Source organism: Gopherus evgoodei, chromosome 13 (genome assembly GCF_007399415.2).
Source record: "Gopherus evgoodei ecotype Sinaloan lineage chromosome 13, rGopEvg1_v1.p, whole genome shotgun sequence".
Taxonomy (NCBI): domain Eukaryota; kingdom Metazoa; phylum Chordata; order Testudines; family Testudinidae; genus Gopherus; species Gopherus evgoodei.
The window spans coordinates 7,016,130-7,032,042 of NC_044334.1; the positions used below are offsets into that span (position 1 = coordinate 7,016,130).

The 15,913-nt window shown below is 40.5% G+C and overlaps 2 protein-coding genes across 6 annotated transcripts in view; one reads left to right on the plus strand and one right to left on the minus strand.

Moving 5' to 3' along the window:
* MORN3 (MORN repeat containing 3) overlaps positions 1-830 on the plus strand; it is a 41,287-nt gene extending 40,457 nt beyond the window's left edge. The window contains exon 6 of the mRNA XM_030582503.1: positions 215-830. Within this exon, the coding sequence (XP_030438363.1) occupies positions 215-283 (69 nt within the window). The 3' untranslated portion in view covers positions 284-830. The remainder of the gene's footprint in view (positions 1-214) is intronic.
* The window catches only part of ORAI1 (ORAI calcium release-activated calcium modulator 1), a 36,904-nt gene that overhangs the window by 6,090 nt on the left and 14,901 nt on the right, over positions 1-15,913 (minus strand). Inside the window, exons 2-3 of one of the 5 annotated variants that reach the window (XM_030582508.1) lie at positions 11,562-11,621; positions 10,446-11,384 (exon numbers count right to left, since the gene is read on the minus strand). The exons of 2 other annotated variants lie outside the window; for them this stretch is intronic. In XM_030582508.1, the coding sequence (XP_030438368.1) occupies positions 10,815-11,378 (564 nt within the window). In that variant the 5' untranslated portion in view covers positions 11,379-11,384; positions 11,562-11,621 and the 3' untranslated portion in view covers positions 10,446-10,814. Of the gene's footprint in view, positions 1-10,445; positions 11,385-11,561; positions 11,622-15,913 lie in introns of those variants that run through there. 2 more of the 5 variants (XM_030582509.1, XM_030582506.1) reach the window with 2 other exon arrangements.

The following is a 15,913-nucleotide window of genomic DNA, read 5'->3' on the forward strand; positions in this document are numbered from 1 at the left end:
ACCTATACGTAGATATTGAAATAAGTAGTAATAGATAGGCACTTGCCCTCATCATAAAATGAGGGAAGTGTTTTCAAGTATTTAGTGAAAGACTGCAGGATAAATTAAAGTCCAGTTAAGAGGGAAATTCTACAGCAGCTCTTGAATAATCAGTGTTTACAAATCCTGAGCTTCTTAAATTACATTGCATAAAATATTTGTGTTTTTAATTTAGATTAAACTGGCCAATCCAGATGATGTTTTAGAAGAGGCCCAGGCAATGCTTGATGACAGCCAAGAATGAGAACAGGCTGCTGATAAAGATATGAGAAAAGAACACAAGACTCATTGTTACTTCTTCATTTGAATCATCTTTTTAGATCCATGGTATATGAGACGATGTGTTTTGTAAAGCAGAGAAGCAGCACCAAAGCCACTTTGGTCTCAAGAAATTAATTAGTTCCTCAAAACTGCCACAATGTAAACTTCATTCTGTATTTCTATTTGGACAGGATCCATTTTACTCAGGAGTTTAGAAGCTGGGGAGGCCTTATAGGAAGAAATAATTCTGTTCATGTATAAATTAAAAGTAAGTGCTGACCTCCTTTGACACTATATTATAGAAACACTATGTCTGATTGTAAACCAATTTCCAGGTTGTTTTAATACCAGATGGCCATGGTCAAATGGGCTGAAAGCCAAGCACACACTATCCATACTTTCATGTTCCAGTCACAAGAATTAAAGTCATGGCACTCTGAATTAAAGTCATTCTGGAAGGTCTGTATTTTTATTTTCTTCAAACCACAGCACTAACTCAATGTAATGCTAGTGCTACTGTTCAAATTAAAAACAAACTAGTACAGATGGGTCAATGGAGATACGTGCTGGCATAAATATCAGTCTGGTATTGCAGAAAGAGGTGCATTCTGCTGGTGGATGCAGTTAGGCTTTTTATATGGACTTGCTTGACCTTGCCTTCTATACATCCCAAGAGTATCAATTTAGTTTTAAAAATTTCTGTACATAGGGGTAGTTTTACTGGAACTAAGAATCATTTTAATGCTGCACTGAACACCATTTAACAAAACTAAATGAAAATGTGAGATGGAAGCTAGTTTGCAGTCAGACACAGGAGTGCCATACTGTAGTGTGTTGTCATTTTTCAGCAAAACAGCCATTCCCAAAACACTACCCATAAATGCCAGGTTTACAATAACGTCCATTTTGTTATGGGGAGACGATTTCTTCACAAAGTGACTTCTAGTCTTGATCCAAAAGGTTGCAGGTTTCATACAAGAAATGCCTTATAATCCTACAGAAGTATTTTCTAGCTCATCTTAAAAGGGAGGTAATAGTGATCTATTATTATGCCCTGTCACAGCAGAAAAGGATTTCGCCCATCAAAGCCCAAATGAATTGGCCTTTGGTAGGTGAACTAGATATGTAGGGGCTGCCCAGAATAGAATTCTTCCCACATTTGGGGGAGCCATACCTATCACCCACAGGCTCTAGCAGCCACAACCCTCCATATTCCCCCAAGTTTTTTGGCCAAAAGATTCTGAAGTTTACTTGGTCTGGTCATACCTCCACCCTCACTTCCACAGAGTAAGCTACTGCAGAGGACAGCTCTGTGAGATGTTGAGGGGAAGGAGTAGAGTGCCCTTGCCCAGGATCCCCATGGCATGTCCTCCCTGCACAGAGGAATCACAGTGTTTCCATTAGTCTCATAGCCTTTTGTGCCTGCCTAGGGCATATGGGAAGCTGGATCTTCCTTACATACTCCATAGTAAGTGTGATGGGTTGGATCACAGAAAACCCTTTAGGAACTGCCAACTGATGTGCTGAGACTACACCAGAGACTATTTTCCATGGCAGCTTGGGACTTCATTGTCCTGCCTGGTTTGAGACAAACACTCTAGCCTGCTACAAAACACAGACCCAGGTCTGAACCATGTCCCCTAGAAGCTGCAGGCTTAACTGAAAACAGCTTAAGAAGTGTTCCTTTCTCCAACACTCAGGTATCCAGCTCCCAATGGGGTCCAAACCGCAAATAAATCCATTTTACCCTGTATAAAGCTTATCCAGGGTAAACTCATAAATTGTTCAACCTCTATAACACTGATACAGAGATATGCACAGCTGTTTGCTCCTCCCACCCCCCAGATATTAATACATACTATAGGTTAATTAATAAGTAAAAAGTGATTTTATTAAATACAAAAAGTAAGATTTAAGTGGTTCCAAGTAATAATAGACAGAACAAAGTGAATTACCAAGCAAAATAAAATAAAACATGGAAGTCCAAACCTAATACAGTAAGAAAGTGATTACAGATGAAATCTCACCCTCAGAGATGTTACAGTAAGTTTCTTTTACAGACTAGCTTCCTTCTAGTCTGGGTCCAGCAATCACTCACACCCCTATGGCTACTGTCCTTTGTTTTAGTTTCTTTCAGGTATCCTTTGAGGGTGGAGAGGCTCTCTCTTGAGCCAGCTGAAGATAAAATAGAGGGGTCTCTCAGGGAAATAAATAGACTTCCTCTTTCCTCTCTCCTATGCAAAATCTAGCTCCAAGATGGAGTTTTGGAGTCACATGTGTATGCACGACTCAGTTATAACTGGCAGCAGCCATTGCTCATGTGCTATCTTGAATATCTCCAGGAAGACTTCTTATGTGGATTGTAGTCTTCCAAGATCCATTGTTCATTAAGTGTTTCTTGATTGGGCACTTAATTTGCACATTCCTTTCTCAAGAAGCTGACCAAATGCTTTACTAAGGCTACGTAGTAACAAAGAAGTACACAGTCAATATTGATAACTTCAAATACAAAAATGACAAATGCATACAAATAGAATTAATATATTCAGTAGATCATTCCCTTTGCAGAGATATGTTACGTGGCATATGTAGCATAAAATACATTCCATTATGTCATATATACGTTCATAAGCATATTTCCATAAAGCATTATGAGGTGCAACATTACACCCTTCTCTTGAACTTACTGCCAGAGACTTGAACACTGTCCTTGACAGAGGCAGTACATGTAAAATCCCTGTTTGTCTTTGGCCACACTCCCTTTTAGTACCTTTAAACCATATGATGTCATTCATAAGTGTTCTAGCAAGTTTTGGGGTTCCTGGTCCCCAGGTGCCTGAAAACAGGTTGGGGTGTAGTATTGCTTACAGAATGCAGGCAGCAATATCTGTTGAAGTATAGGTGTCTTGGTATTTACCCACCAATGCCATGAGGCGGTGTGCCTGTTTCCCCTTCCACACAGCAGCACGGGCCTGTTATGCTTTTGCTGCTGTGCCAAGCTTCCAGGCTGTTTACAGGTATAGACTGAAAAGTAACATGCTTGTGGGTCTTGTCATCATCCCTAGGATGTATAAAAATCTTTTCCATAAATCAGGTATGTCCCACATTTTTAAAGGGTTTACCATTGTGTACTATGATAGGTGCCCTGATGCATATTCTTCTGCCTCTTCGGAGAAGGCTTTTAATTCAGGCATGTGTTTGGGGCTTTGGCAAGGAAAGCGTGTACTGCAACCATGCCTGCCCTCAGCCCCTCCCTTTGGAATTTCTTTGGGTCAGACCCCACCCCCTTGTAGAGTTTCATCAGAGCAGAGTAGTTCTTCCCCCAGGCTTGGAGAGACAGTGTTATTTTTTTTTTTTTTTACAAGGGTGGCAGGAATAAAATTTTAATGGACTGCTTTGGATCAATAAGATCTCCTCAGACACCCCACTCTTTGCCCCCAACAGGTCAGCTGGATGGAACTGCCCCTCCAGCAGATCTGACCCCCAGTCTTCCCTTAAAACTAGTTCCACAGGAAAGGGGTCTGGCATCTTCAATGCAGATTTTTTCACCCTCCTCCTGGGGAAGAGCCTCCCTGCAAAAGGCGGGCAGCACTCTCCGTTCCCCCTTAACCTTCTGTCTGGGCTTCCTTCTGGGTCGGACACTCCCGCATCCCCCAAAAGGGAAGGTGACCCTGGCCCAGGTTTGGACTCACAGCTACCAACTATGACAGACCCTTCACTGGCCAGCAAAATCCCACCCCCCACTTTCCCTCAGGTTGGGCTTGCTTCCAGCTACAGAGTCCTTGGGGTCTGTTCCCACTGCAGTGGTCACCAGGACCCCAACTTCCACCTTCAGGACACATCTCTGTGCACCCCAAGGCAGGCCCTGTCCCCTGCAACCTTCTGCCAGTCAGCAGCTGGGATGGCCTCCCTGCTACAAGGTGGAACATTCCCCTCTCCCGGGGACATGATCACAGGACAGGAGCTGGCTTCATCCAGCCCCTCTGGTAGGGACTTGCCTTGAGCCCTGGGGCTACAGGAACTGGTTAGACCCATTCCTGCCCCCAAGCCTGCATTCACTGCTATAGGGGAATTAAAGAGACACTCTCCTATTCCCCTAGCAGTCCATGTGACTTCACCACCCCCCTGAGGCTTTTAGCACAAGACTCATTCTCACTGCTAGCCAAACCTGGGACAGATTCTGCCACATTAAAGAAATAATTCCCCAGTAGAAATAGTGCAAAATTGTGTGTGACTGTTGCAACACTCAGTTCGGCCTGCAAATCACTAGTTTGCATGTATACTTTAGCTAAAGGGGCAAGGACTTCGTAACCTCCCACCAGTTCTAATTCTGCCATTTTCCCGGCAACAAATCCTTCTCCTGGATCAGGTCCCTCCTGACCACAGAAATCTCTGCTCCTGTGTCTCTTAAACCAACAGTACTTTCCCATTAAGTTGAACAGCATACACATGCTCACTGCTTGGTTTTGTAGAAGCAACCTTAACAAATCCTGTGTGGAAAGAGGCAGCAGCCTGGCTCTGAGAAGCAGCAGCTTCATGTGTTATCTGCTGCCTGCTTGCACTCAGCAAGGGACACGTATTTCTCAGGTACTCAGTGGACTTACAATGATAGCACCTCGTGGGCTCCTCTGCTCGTACAGGAGATTTGGGATGAGTAATATAGGAATGGGGAAGTGAATGCCCAGCCTCCTTTTTTCCAGGGGCAAAACAGTGATTTTCCTTTTCCCCAACCCTGTACCCCCCTGCCAGTAGTTTATGTTTAACTGCAGCCTTTGCTTGCTTATAAGAGTCTGCAAAACCGCTAATTCACCCATTGCATTGACCTTTTTGTCCCACAAATACTGTTTTACATCATTACTGCACATATTCAGGAACAATTCCTGAGTAACCAAATCACACATTCCTTCAAAGCTTGTAATGCCTCTTCCCCTCACCCACTTATCTACCAAATCTGTCATTTCATTTACATAAGCCACATTACTCAATCTAGATCCCCTTTTAAGATTCCTGAAATTAACCCTGTAGGTTTCAGGTATAATCTGAAATTGTTTCAAAACCAGTTCCTTAAATTTACCATAGCTTGAAGCATCATCAATAGGCTTACTGAATATGCCCAGAGCTCTGCCAGTCAATTTTGCTATCAATGTGGTCATCTTTTGACCTTCAGGAATTGCATGGAGGGTGCAGTCTTTCAAAGGCGATCAAATATTCGTCAGTATCCCTGGATTCATCATACTGTGGACGTAGTCACTCCCATTCGTGGATTTTTGGGGAAGTGGAGCTAGCAGCTGGAGGGTTTTGTCTTGTCCACTCCATAACAGCCAGTTCATGCTTCTGGGCCTCAATCTGGGCCTATATTCTTTTGTCTCTTAACTCCAGGGCTTTTTTTGTCCCTGGCTGCTTCTGCTTCCATAGCCCTTTTGTGGGCAGCTTCCTCCCTGGCTGCCTGTGCATTAATTTCCATTTGTTTTAATTCCATCAGTCTTTTATGTTCATTTTCATTCTCAGCCATTTACAACCTGTGCAGTTCTAGCTTTTTCTGAGCCTCACTCTCACTCATGTTGCTGATTTTCCTGCCTCTATTCTCTTCCCTGAAATAAGCAAACACAAAATAACAAACTAGTAACCACTTTGTCTGTTCTCCAGCCACAACCAAAACTCACTTAAAATCACTACCTGTATCTCAAAGCAACCAGCTGTGCACAGACCCTGCTCGACTACGCCACTGTGACAGGTTGGATCACAGAAAACCCCTTGGGAACTGCCAACTGATGTGCTGAGACTACACCACAGACTGTTTCCCATGGCAGCTTGGGACTTCAGTGTCCTGCCAGGTTTGAGCCAAACAAGCTAGCCTGCTGCAAACCCAGACCCAACTCTGAACCACGTCCCCTAAAAGCTGCAGGTTAAATTGAAAATAGCTTAAGAAGTGTTCCTGTCTCCACCACTCAGGTACCCAGCTCCCAATGGGGTCCAAACCACAAATAAATCTGTTTTACCCTGTATAAAGTTTATACAGGGTAAACTCAAATTGTTCATCCTCTATAACACTGATAGAGAGATATGCACAGCTGTTTGCCTCCCCTCCAAGTATTAATACATACTATGGGTTAATTAATAAGTAAAATGTGATTTTATTCAATACAAAAAGTAGGATTTAAGTGGTTCTAAGTAGTATCAGACAGAACAAAGTGAATTACCAAGCAAAATAAAACAAAACACGCAAGTCTAAACCTAATATAGTAAGAAAGTGATTACAGATGAAATCTCACCCTCAGAGATGTTCCAGTAAGTTTCTTTTACAGACTAGCTTCCTTCTAGTCTGGGTCCAGCAATCACTCACACCCCTATGGTTACTGTCCTTTGTTCCAGTTTCTTTCAGGTATCCTTTGGGGGTGGAGAGGCTCTCTCTTGAGCCAGCTGAAGACAAAATGGTGGGTTTGCCCAGGGAATTAAACAGACTCTCTCTTGTGGGTGGAGAGCCGCTCCTCTTTCCTATGCAAAATCCAGCTCCAAGATGGTGTTTTGGAGTCACACAGGCAAGTCACATGTCCATGCATAACAGTTTTTACAGGCAGCCATTGCTCACATGCTATCTTGAATGACTCCAGAAAGACTTAGAGGACTCCAATCCACATAAGAGCACTTAATTTGCATATTTCTTTCCCAAGAAGCTGACCAAATGCTTTATTACGGCTATTTAGACTCAAACAAGTACACAGCCAATATTCATAATTTCAAATACAAAAATGACACATTCATACAAATAGGATGAATATATTCAGTAGATCAAACCCTTTGCAGAGATGTTACATGGCATATGTAGCATAAAACATTCCAGTTATGCCATATATACATTCATAAGCATATTTCCATAAAGTATTATGGGGTTCAACATCACAGTAAGCTATAATAAATTTTAAAAAAACATGTTTTGAAATACCCAGTCCTCTCATAACTATGTATGGTCTTAGCAGAAGCCACCACTGTACTTAACAGCCAGTGGTCTAGATAAATGTTATCATGTAGGCCTGAGAACCCCTCTGTGTGATCAAAATGCACATCTGGTAAATAGAAGGCAAAGTATAAGCCTAGCTCTACCACCACCTCACTCTCTCTCTCTCTTTCAATAATTTACTTAATCCTAGAGCAGTGGTTCTCAACCACGGGTCTGGAGCCCTTTGGGGGGCCACAAGCAGGTTTCAGGGAGGCTGCCAAGCAGGGCTGGCATTAGACTTGCTGGGGCCCAGGACAGTAAGCCGAACCCACCTGCATGGGACTGAAGCACACGGCCCAATGCCCTGCCACCCAGTGCTGAAGCCTAAGCAACTTACCTTCAGAGGGCCCCCTGTGGCATGGGGCTCAGGCAGATACCCTGCTTGCTACCCCCTAATGCTATCCCTAGCTTTTACATGTAGAAAAATAGTTGTAGCACAGATGGGCTGTGGAATTTTTATAGCAAGTTGGGGGGGCTCAAAGAAAAAGGTTGAGAACTCCTGCCGTAGGGTACGCATCATTAGATTCAAGTCAAAGAAGGCATGCTAGTTTACATTAGATATGTTTCCAAATTGGTGCAAGAGATATATGTACCTTTTGCAGAGAACTGCTATGAGGAGTCATATGTGTAAAGCACACAAATGCCATGTTACATCAGAATGTCTGAAGCTGATTAATGAAAAACAAAAACCACTATTAATCAGTGACTATGTGATTAGCTCATCTGATTTACACTGCACTTCTGAATGTTAATAAAAATGAGAATATATTCTTGTTGAAGGTTCATTCAACAGACTCCTCAAAGTCTAACTTAAGTAGGAACCTCCTTTAAAAAAAAATAGTAAGTACAGAACAATATCAAGGTTAGGCTTAGTCCCAAAAATAAAGCAGTGTTAAAGTGGGGAATGGGACTGTGACTACATTACTCTCTTTATGCTATTCGTGGAGCCGGGAAGGGTTTTGTCTGCACCTGGTAGCCCATGGACCACATTGCACTCAAGACTCTGAATGATGAATCACTGAACACTTAAGAGGATATCTTCACTAAGCTGAGATTATTACTGGCACCCTGAAACTAAATGGAGTAAAATGAGTGACAGGTACAGAACAAGAAGTTTGTCAGATGTCTTGGTGGCAAGACAAATTATAAGCATGTTTTATTTCAATTTTACATATAAATGTAATATATATAGTAACTAGTGTTTAAACTGTTTTAAGTAGATGCTTAATACCATTAGTATAACAAGGGATCAAAATAAAATTGAGTGCACTCTACTGTTTGCAGAACAGACTTGACATCACGAGTTCTGGTCTTTGTGTCTCTGCCATGCAGTTAATATATGATCTTGCACAAGGCACATCTTTTGTGTCCATTTCCTCAGCTGAAGAATGGGGAAAATGCATACATGAGCTGTGCCGAAAGGCTTAGAGTGCAGTTATGGTCAGAAAAATGACTAGTAATAGCTCTAATTTAAAAGGAATCCAAACAGCTTAAAAAAACATTAATACGGTGCCCTGTTTCCCTTGTACTTTCACAAACCCATATTTTCTATTTTTAAAAGTTTTCCCCTGCTGTTGCTTTGTGAAAGACTCATAGAATAGGGGAAAAGTGACCTATTCAGACGAAACAGTGAAAGTGACCCCCTTCTACACACACCACGGAGGGGGCAGAGAGGTGGGTATTTATTTTCTATCCTCTTTCATCTATAGTAATTTTTAAAAGTTGCAAGGTACAAAGCTTTCAGAAAGTAATTGTATTTAAACTTGACAGTGTCCCTTTAAGATATTTGCTCCAGTATGCTTACTTTACCACAGCTTTCTAAAAGTCTACTTTCCCAGAGTAAGGAAGGTATCACTAGATTTATCATTTTCAACTCAGTAAAGGATGGGCGACTGGGTTTTGTGCTCAGGCTGCTAAATTTTCATGACCATTTCAGAATACTGTTTACTAAAGTTTTTACTAATTTAATCCCTTTAGCACTGCAGGAACAAACAGTTCTGTTCCGTGGGAGCTGAACATATCAGAAACTGGTAGTTTCTGGGTTCAAAGAGATTTTTCACCAACTAACCCACCCATTTCCATCCTTCAGTGAAGGTAGCAGAAATGCTGTCCAAATGCCAACATTCATTTTTTAATGTATCTAGAGTCACACAAATTCTGAAAGAGCTGAAGCCAAATCCTATAATCCTTGTCAAGTGTGAGTTTTTGCTTGAGGAAAAAGTTAGAATTTGACACAATAGCTTGAGACTAAAACAGCAGGTCCATTCAATAAAAGATGCACATGTCTTACAATTAAGAAGCAATACTACTCAAGATAAAAATAATTTGTTTTCATAAATAAGTCTGTATAGCAATAAGTGGCCTTCCACAACATTTTGGAAGCAAAAATCACGTGTAATTAAGATTTTAACATCTTAAATGCAATATTAGAGCAAGCAGAAGATTTTTCTACCAAACAAGATCAAGGTACAGCTAATTACTTGGAATTCCCACACACACGAAGCGCCTTTTATCATTTATATCTGAGAATTTATTCAAAAATATATTTAATATATAAAAAGTATAAAATATTTGCTACTTTGGTTTGGAACCATAGCAGTAGTTCTACTGTGGTTAAGTCTCTACCAGTGTATGTTATTGCTAGAGAAAAGCCCTGAATGGCATGTTTTCAAGCAAGGGGAAAAAAATCTAGTGGTAGTTTCTCCATCTATTTTTTCTTTTCAAAATGTTTCCTCAATGAAAACAGGCAATTTTATCACTTCTGATAACATATCTGCTCCCATAAACATTAAAGAAGGTATTGCTTTTCCTTATATTTGCTTCCCAAAAGAAGAGTAAAGTTAGGACCTCAGACCTACAGATTCAGATCATACCACATTGCAATAGGACTGGTCATGGGTATCTGGAGAGTAAGAATCTATAGCTGCCATGGAAAAGGCCCTATAGAAATTAGTAAAGTAATAATTACTTGGCAGAAAAACATGACTGGGGGAGCTAGTGGGAAAAAGGAAGGTGGAAAAGCTCTCAATTTTACCTTTCATCAGACCTTTAGAGATCACTGCACCAGCACTGACACCAATGCTAATTACTACTGTCCCAAGTAATTTGTATTGTGCCATGCAACATGCATTGGACCAGCAATACTTTCTAGCCAAACACCAACATCAAGAGAGAGAACTAAGGCTTCCCTCCCACACCTAACATATACCAAAGTATATATTAGGAGTGGGAATATACTAACTTTCAACTCCTCTTATCCATTGATATATTCACCATTCAACATTAAAAAAAATCCAGATGATAAGAGGAAGGATGAGAGATGCATGCTCAGTGCAGCCATACCCCAACATCAATCTCGTTAGATGTCCAAGATGTCATGGTATTTTTTTTACTGTAAGAAATTAGTACAGTACTTAATCTCTCTTTAAAATCAATCACCAGTCCAGCTAGTTTATGCAGAGGGGAGTCAACATAGCAAGGCAGAAACAAAAAGTGGATTTTTAAACAAAATACAGTTTTATACAAAATGGCTGCCAGAAGGAGGCAAGGTGTCGCCTCTGTGGTCCAGCTGATCCTGGAGTCGTGCAAACTCAGCAAGTTCATTCAATTCTTGAAATTGCCTGTCTGTTTTGTGGCTCACCAGTGACCTATAGAAGTGGACTGCAAACACAATGAAAATCAATCCAAAAGGAACCATAATAGATGTTGAGGCAATAGCTGCTGCTGTTCCTGCTCCTGGGGTGATAGTAGAATTGTCACAGACTGGATTATTACGAGGCATCCCTTGTGGAAGAAATTTCACCCAACACAGCAGCACCACCTCTGCAAGGAAGAGCAAAGTCCCAATGACAGTGGAAAATGCCCAGGCGAGCTCAATGTGCCGGTGCATACGCTCATGCGGAGACTCCTTTACAGAGTTGAGATTGTGCACATTACTAACAGCCTCTATATTTGGAAGAATGCAGGTACTTATCATGAGAGCGAAGAGGTGAACAGCAACAAGCACAGTAGTACAGGCACTGAAAGCTATCAAGAGACCTGGAGGGTAGGGATAATTGGTTTCTAGCTGAACCTCCACCATAGCCACCTGGAAAGGAAGAATAAAGATTTAATACTGAACTGCATATTTTAAGACATCACTTTACAAATAACAGGTTTATCATTAGCAGGTTTAAACATTTCCATTTCAGATCAATATTTTAATGATATAATTTAATTCTCACTACGTCTGGACAATGTAAACAGACTTGGCAATGTCACTTACTGATTGTCATGCAGTAGCACTATGCTGCAAAGTTTGGCCTCCAAACACTGCAGGGAAGTCCTAATCAGAGAGTGGATAAACATCCGATTTAAAACAAATTCAAAACTGGATTTTTTAAAAACTACAATAAATTTGAAATTATGAAATTCACATTAAAGCCTAAATTTATTTTAAATCTATTAAAATGATTTGAATGGAATAAGAAAATATTCAGATAATACATGTTTGCTGCCGAAGTTTTAATAATAAAAGTTAAATCACTGAACTGGTGGAAGTCACTGGCTAAGCTCCTGGAACTAGTTTGTTGAAGTGCAAAAGCAGCTTTTGACAGCAGTAGCCTCTTCTCCTGCTGCAGAGAATATCTCTTCATTTCATAACTAGTTCATTCAAAGTTGAGAAACCAATTGGGAGTTGAAAATGCAAAAAAGCTTCTTTTCCTCTTCAAATTCATGGACAAAAACAGGAGAATCAGATCTACTACTTCTAAAAATACTGAAGGACATGATGACCAGAAACAATCAGTTCAATTTGTTAGCTACAGATAATACTTCCTCTAATCAGTTCTTTTACACGCAATACTGTTTGATACGAAAAAAATAAATGTATACATCCATCACATTTAAGGTTGTTTTTATTTAAGTAAATTTTTAAAAATACACAGACATTTTTCATTGAATTCTAATTTCCATCCATGTAGCTTGTCACAAGTATAAATTTAATAAAGGAAACAAGAAACATGTCATCATTATTTTACAACAAAAAACAATGTAAAAAAATAAGGCTCTAAATAAGAGTTAAGCTGTATAATGGCTTAAATTTGAGAACAGACATGCTATATCTTCCTGGTTAGCAAGAATACCAAGAGCAATCTAAGAGACTATATTTAATTGCAAATAAACATTAATAGCAACCAATGAGAATCAACCTTTCTTTAGGAAAACAAAAAAAAGAGTACAAATGCAAAACAAGATTAAAATAGATATTTAAATTGAGGTTTCCTGCAAACAAACAAACAAACAAACTACTGATTTTTAGTCAGCCACCCTGCCTTGAATCCAAACAAAACACCAGTTTAAATTTCTCATCACTTTAGGCTATAACTGAAACATTTTAACCAATCCTACACTCTGCGCCTCAGGTAGCCAGTGGGGCCACATTTCACTTAATCCATTTCCAAGATGCACCTATTGTAAGATGCATTGTCAGTAAAGACAACACACAAGCTAATGCCAATAAAATAACTGCCCTACCAATTCCAAGTTAATTTCCATAAGGCAGCCAGGCCTTGAGGATCAACATAGTGAGGCTCTGTTTGGCCACAAGGGAAGTGAAACACATTCTGAAAAAAAATAAAAAGTAGGAATACTTCACTGAGAGTGTCTTGTTCCCCAGCCATACAAAATTAGTGATTGTCAGTTTATCCATCTCCTGCTGATCTCAACTGCGGAGTGATGCAGGCTCTAAGGATAAAGGGTATGTCCACACTGCAGTAAAAAATCTTGTGACTCCCTGCTGACTTGGGCTTACAGTGGTTGGGCTGAGGGCTAAAAACTGCACTACAGGTGTTTGGACTTGCGCTGACGCTTGTTCTGGGGTTTCAGAGGCTGAGCTCCAGCTTAAGCCCAAACTTCTACACCACAATTTTTGGCCTTGCTATCTGAACCCTGCAAGTCTGAGTCTCCTGACCTGGGCCAGCCAGTGTAGATGTGCCCTAAGATACATAGGCCCAAAGCATAAAGGGCTTCTTCACTATGCTAAGGATATCCAAATGAGAACAGTGAAGAGGGTTGGGAATGCTGGAAGGAAAAAAAATCAGTATTTCTACTACACTCTGCCTCTGGTCAGACATCTAGAAAGCCACTCCTCACCTACATGGGAGAGTCGAGGACTAGGTCCTCTCCTCTCAGGTCCAAGCATATTAGTAAGCTGTATGAACTAGCATGTGGTCACCATGCATAGCTGCAATCCTCCATTCCCAAAGGTTACAGTGGAACAACTCCCAGCAGGAACCATGAGAATTGCAAAGTCAACGAAGCCATGCCTAAAGGCCTCCATGTGGATGACTGGTCTTGCAATGATGTCCCAAGGTCCAAAACAGATCTCAGAACATCCACAGGTTTAAGAGGTGAAACTCCCTTCCAAATCTGTAAGTAGGCAGGAAGAATCACACTCTGGCTGTATGACTTGTAGGAAACTCGTTGAGTGAAGATTTGGAGCTAGTCTCTCAAGTGCACTAGAGCAGCATTTGGCAAACCATGGGAAGGGGGACTTGTGTAGGTTTAGGCCATCTTTATTTCCCCTGATTTTGGAGAATGCCTAAGGCACAACCAAACTACAGGGGGTGGAAGCACCCAGGGATGCTCTAACTTGAGAAGGGTTTTTATCACCTATATAAGGGTCTGTCTACAAGCCAGGATTACCAGGGTGCACCCCATTTTCCCTCTCGCTCCCACTCCAGAATATCCCCTATGCCAGCTGGGCCAGGCATAGGACAATGTCAGCCTTACACCAATCTAGCATTCCTCTGTTAGGACAGAATGCTTTAAAACTGCATCATGATTGAAGTGACACTAAGGAGTGGCCAAGGATATGGGGTGAAATCCTGCCCCCATAAAATCAATGGAAGTTTTGCCATTTCCTTCATTGGGGCCAAGATTTCACCCCCGAGCCTAACAAAGTTCTCCCCTGCCTTTTGCACATAAGGCAGAAGTAGCTCAATGTTTTAAATGTAAATTGAGAGGTTTCCAGTCATATGATATGACCATCAAGTGAGTCTTCTATTAGATTTATCATCCCTGCTAGGCCATCTAAACTATTCCTTTATCCAATGGCAGAAACGCCCCTAGCAAGAGAGGAAATTTTAAAAACAACTATTTCAGAAGATTCTTATGGGCATTTACAATTGCTTAGAGACTTTAACCTTGGCATTTCTCTTGAAAAACCAAATACATTATCCTGATAAATTTGGCTCTGAGACAGAGCAGTTGCTTTTGAGTAAAGCAGAAATACAAGAACATTTCAGCAAGCAACATTTGGTCTCCTTTATCAGATGGCTTGATTAATTTGTCAGCATGTGTTTAAATCAGAAACAAATGAATAGGTAACTTATGAGTGTACATACATGTATTTAATCATCAGGGCTAAATTAATACATCCTGAGATACTAGTTCTCTCATATTAAAAGTCACTGAAATAATTGGAACTAGTGTCTCCCACCAGTTCAATCCAAATATTGTCTCATCGTGTCCCATTAGTGATTTAGACCAAAAAAAATATATATTGAGTACTGTATAAATTAAGTGCATCAGTCTTGTTCACCGAATAAAAAAGCCTTCAAACTGTAGAGTACTATGAACACACCAAGCAATGCAAACAAAAAGAACTAGAAATGGAAAAAAAAAATGCAGCCATAAGAAGTAGCAGCAGACAATTAGTCACTTTCCCTTAGCTGTATCAAACTAAGTCTAATTAGATTTCCTGTTCATTATATTAGTATTGAGATGTCGAAGGACACATCAATTGGAAAGGATCACTGGATGCATTTGCCAACTTATGTTTTTACGCAAACAGGTACAACATGCATTCAAGGCCTGTTACCAAGTTTTTTCTTCATTGAAAGCTTTAATTGTCCTAGGTGTGGCTGATCTGATGTGATCAATAGTTAGTTTCACATGTTACAATATACTCTTGAAAGGATAAATGTACAGACTTTATGATTTAGTTTACTACTAGGTTATAAAAGTTTTTAAAATGCGGTTTCTCAACTGTGAGAAGTTTCACATTTTAGACACAAATGTGTAGAAAGAAATGCCTCAAGATATACCATGACTGGCCACATACACAATATTTATTTTATCCCAGACTATGAAACTTTGATCTAGAGCAACTTTTTCAAACATCAGAGCACAAGTTTTAACTGGTTATTTGTGGAGCTCAGATCTAGGGAACAGGCAAAAAGCTTTAACTGGACCAGGTTAGACAGGAGTGAGTCAGTCAGTCAGTCTGTCTAACTAACACACACACACACACACTCCTCTCTTCTTCCTCCTCTTCACTGCTGGTGCTCTCTTTTTTGAATGTAATGGAATGCTGGGGGATACTAGGCATGTTCAGCAGCAAAGTAGATGTATTCTATCTACAGAGTTTATATTCACTAGGCAGTGAAGAGTTTCATTTTCATGCACATTAATTTATTCTTTCTCCATTACTTTACTGGTGTTTGTCTTGAAATTTGACAGCTTAGCTGCCAACTCTATTTTAGCCTCAAGAACATTCCATCATTTAAAGACAGCTCAGATATTCTATGCTAATACTTGAAGGAAGATTAACATGACCAAAACAGACTCCAAGTA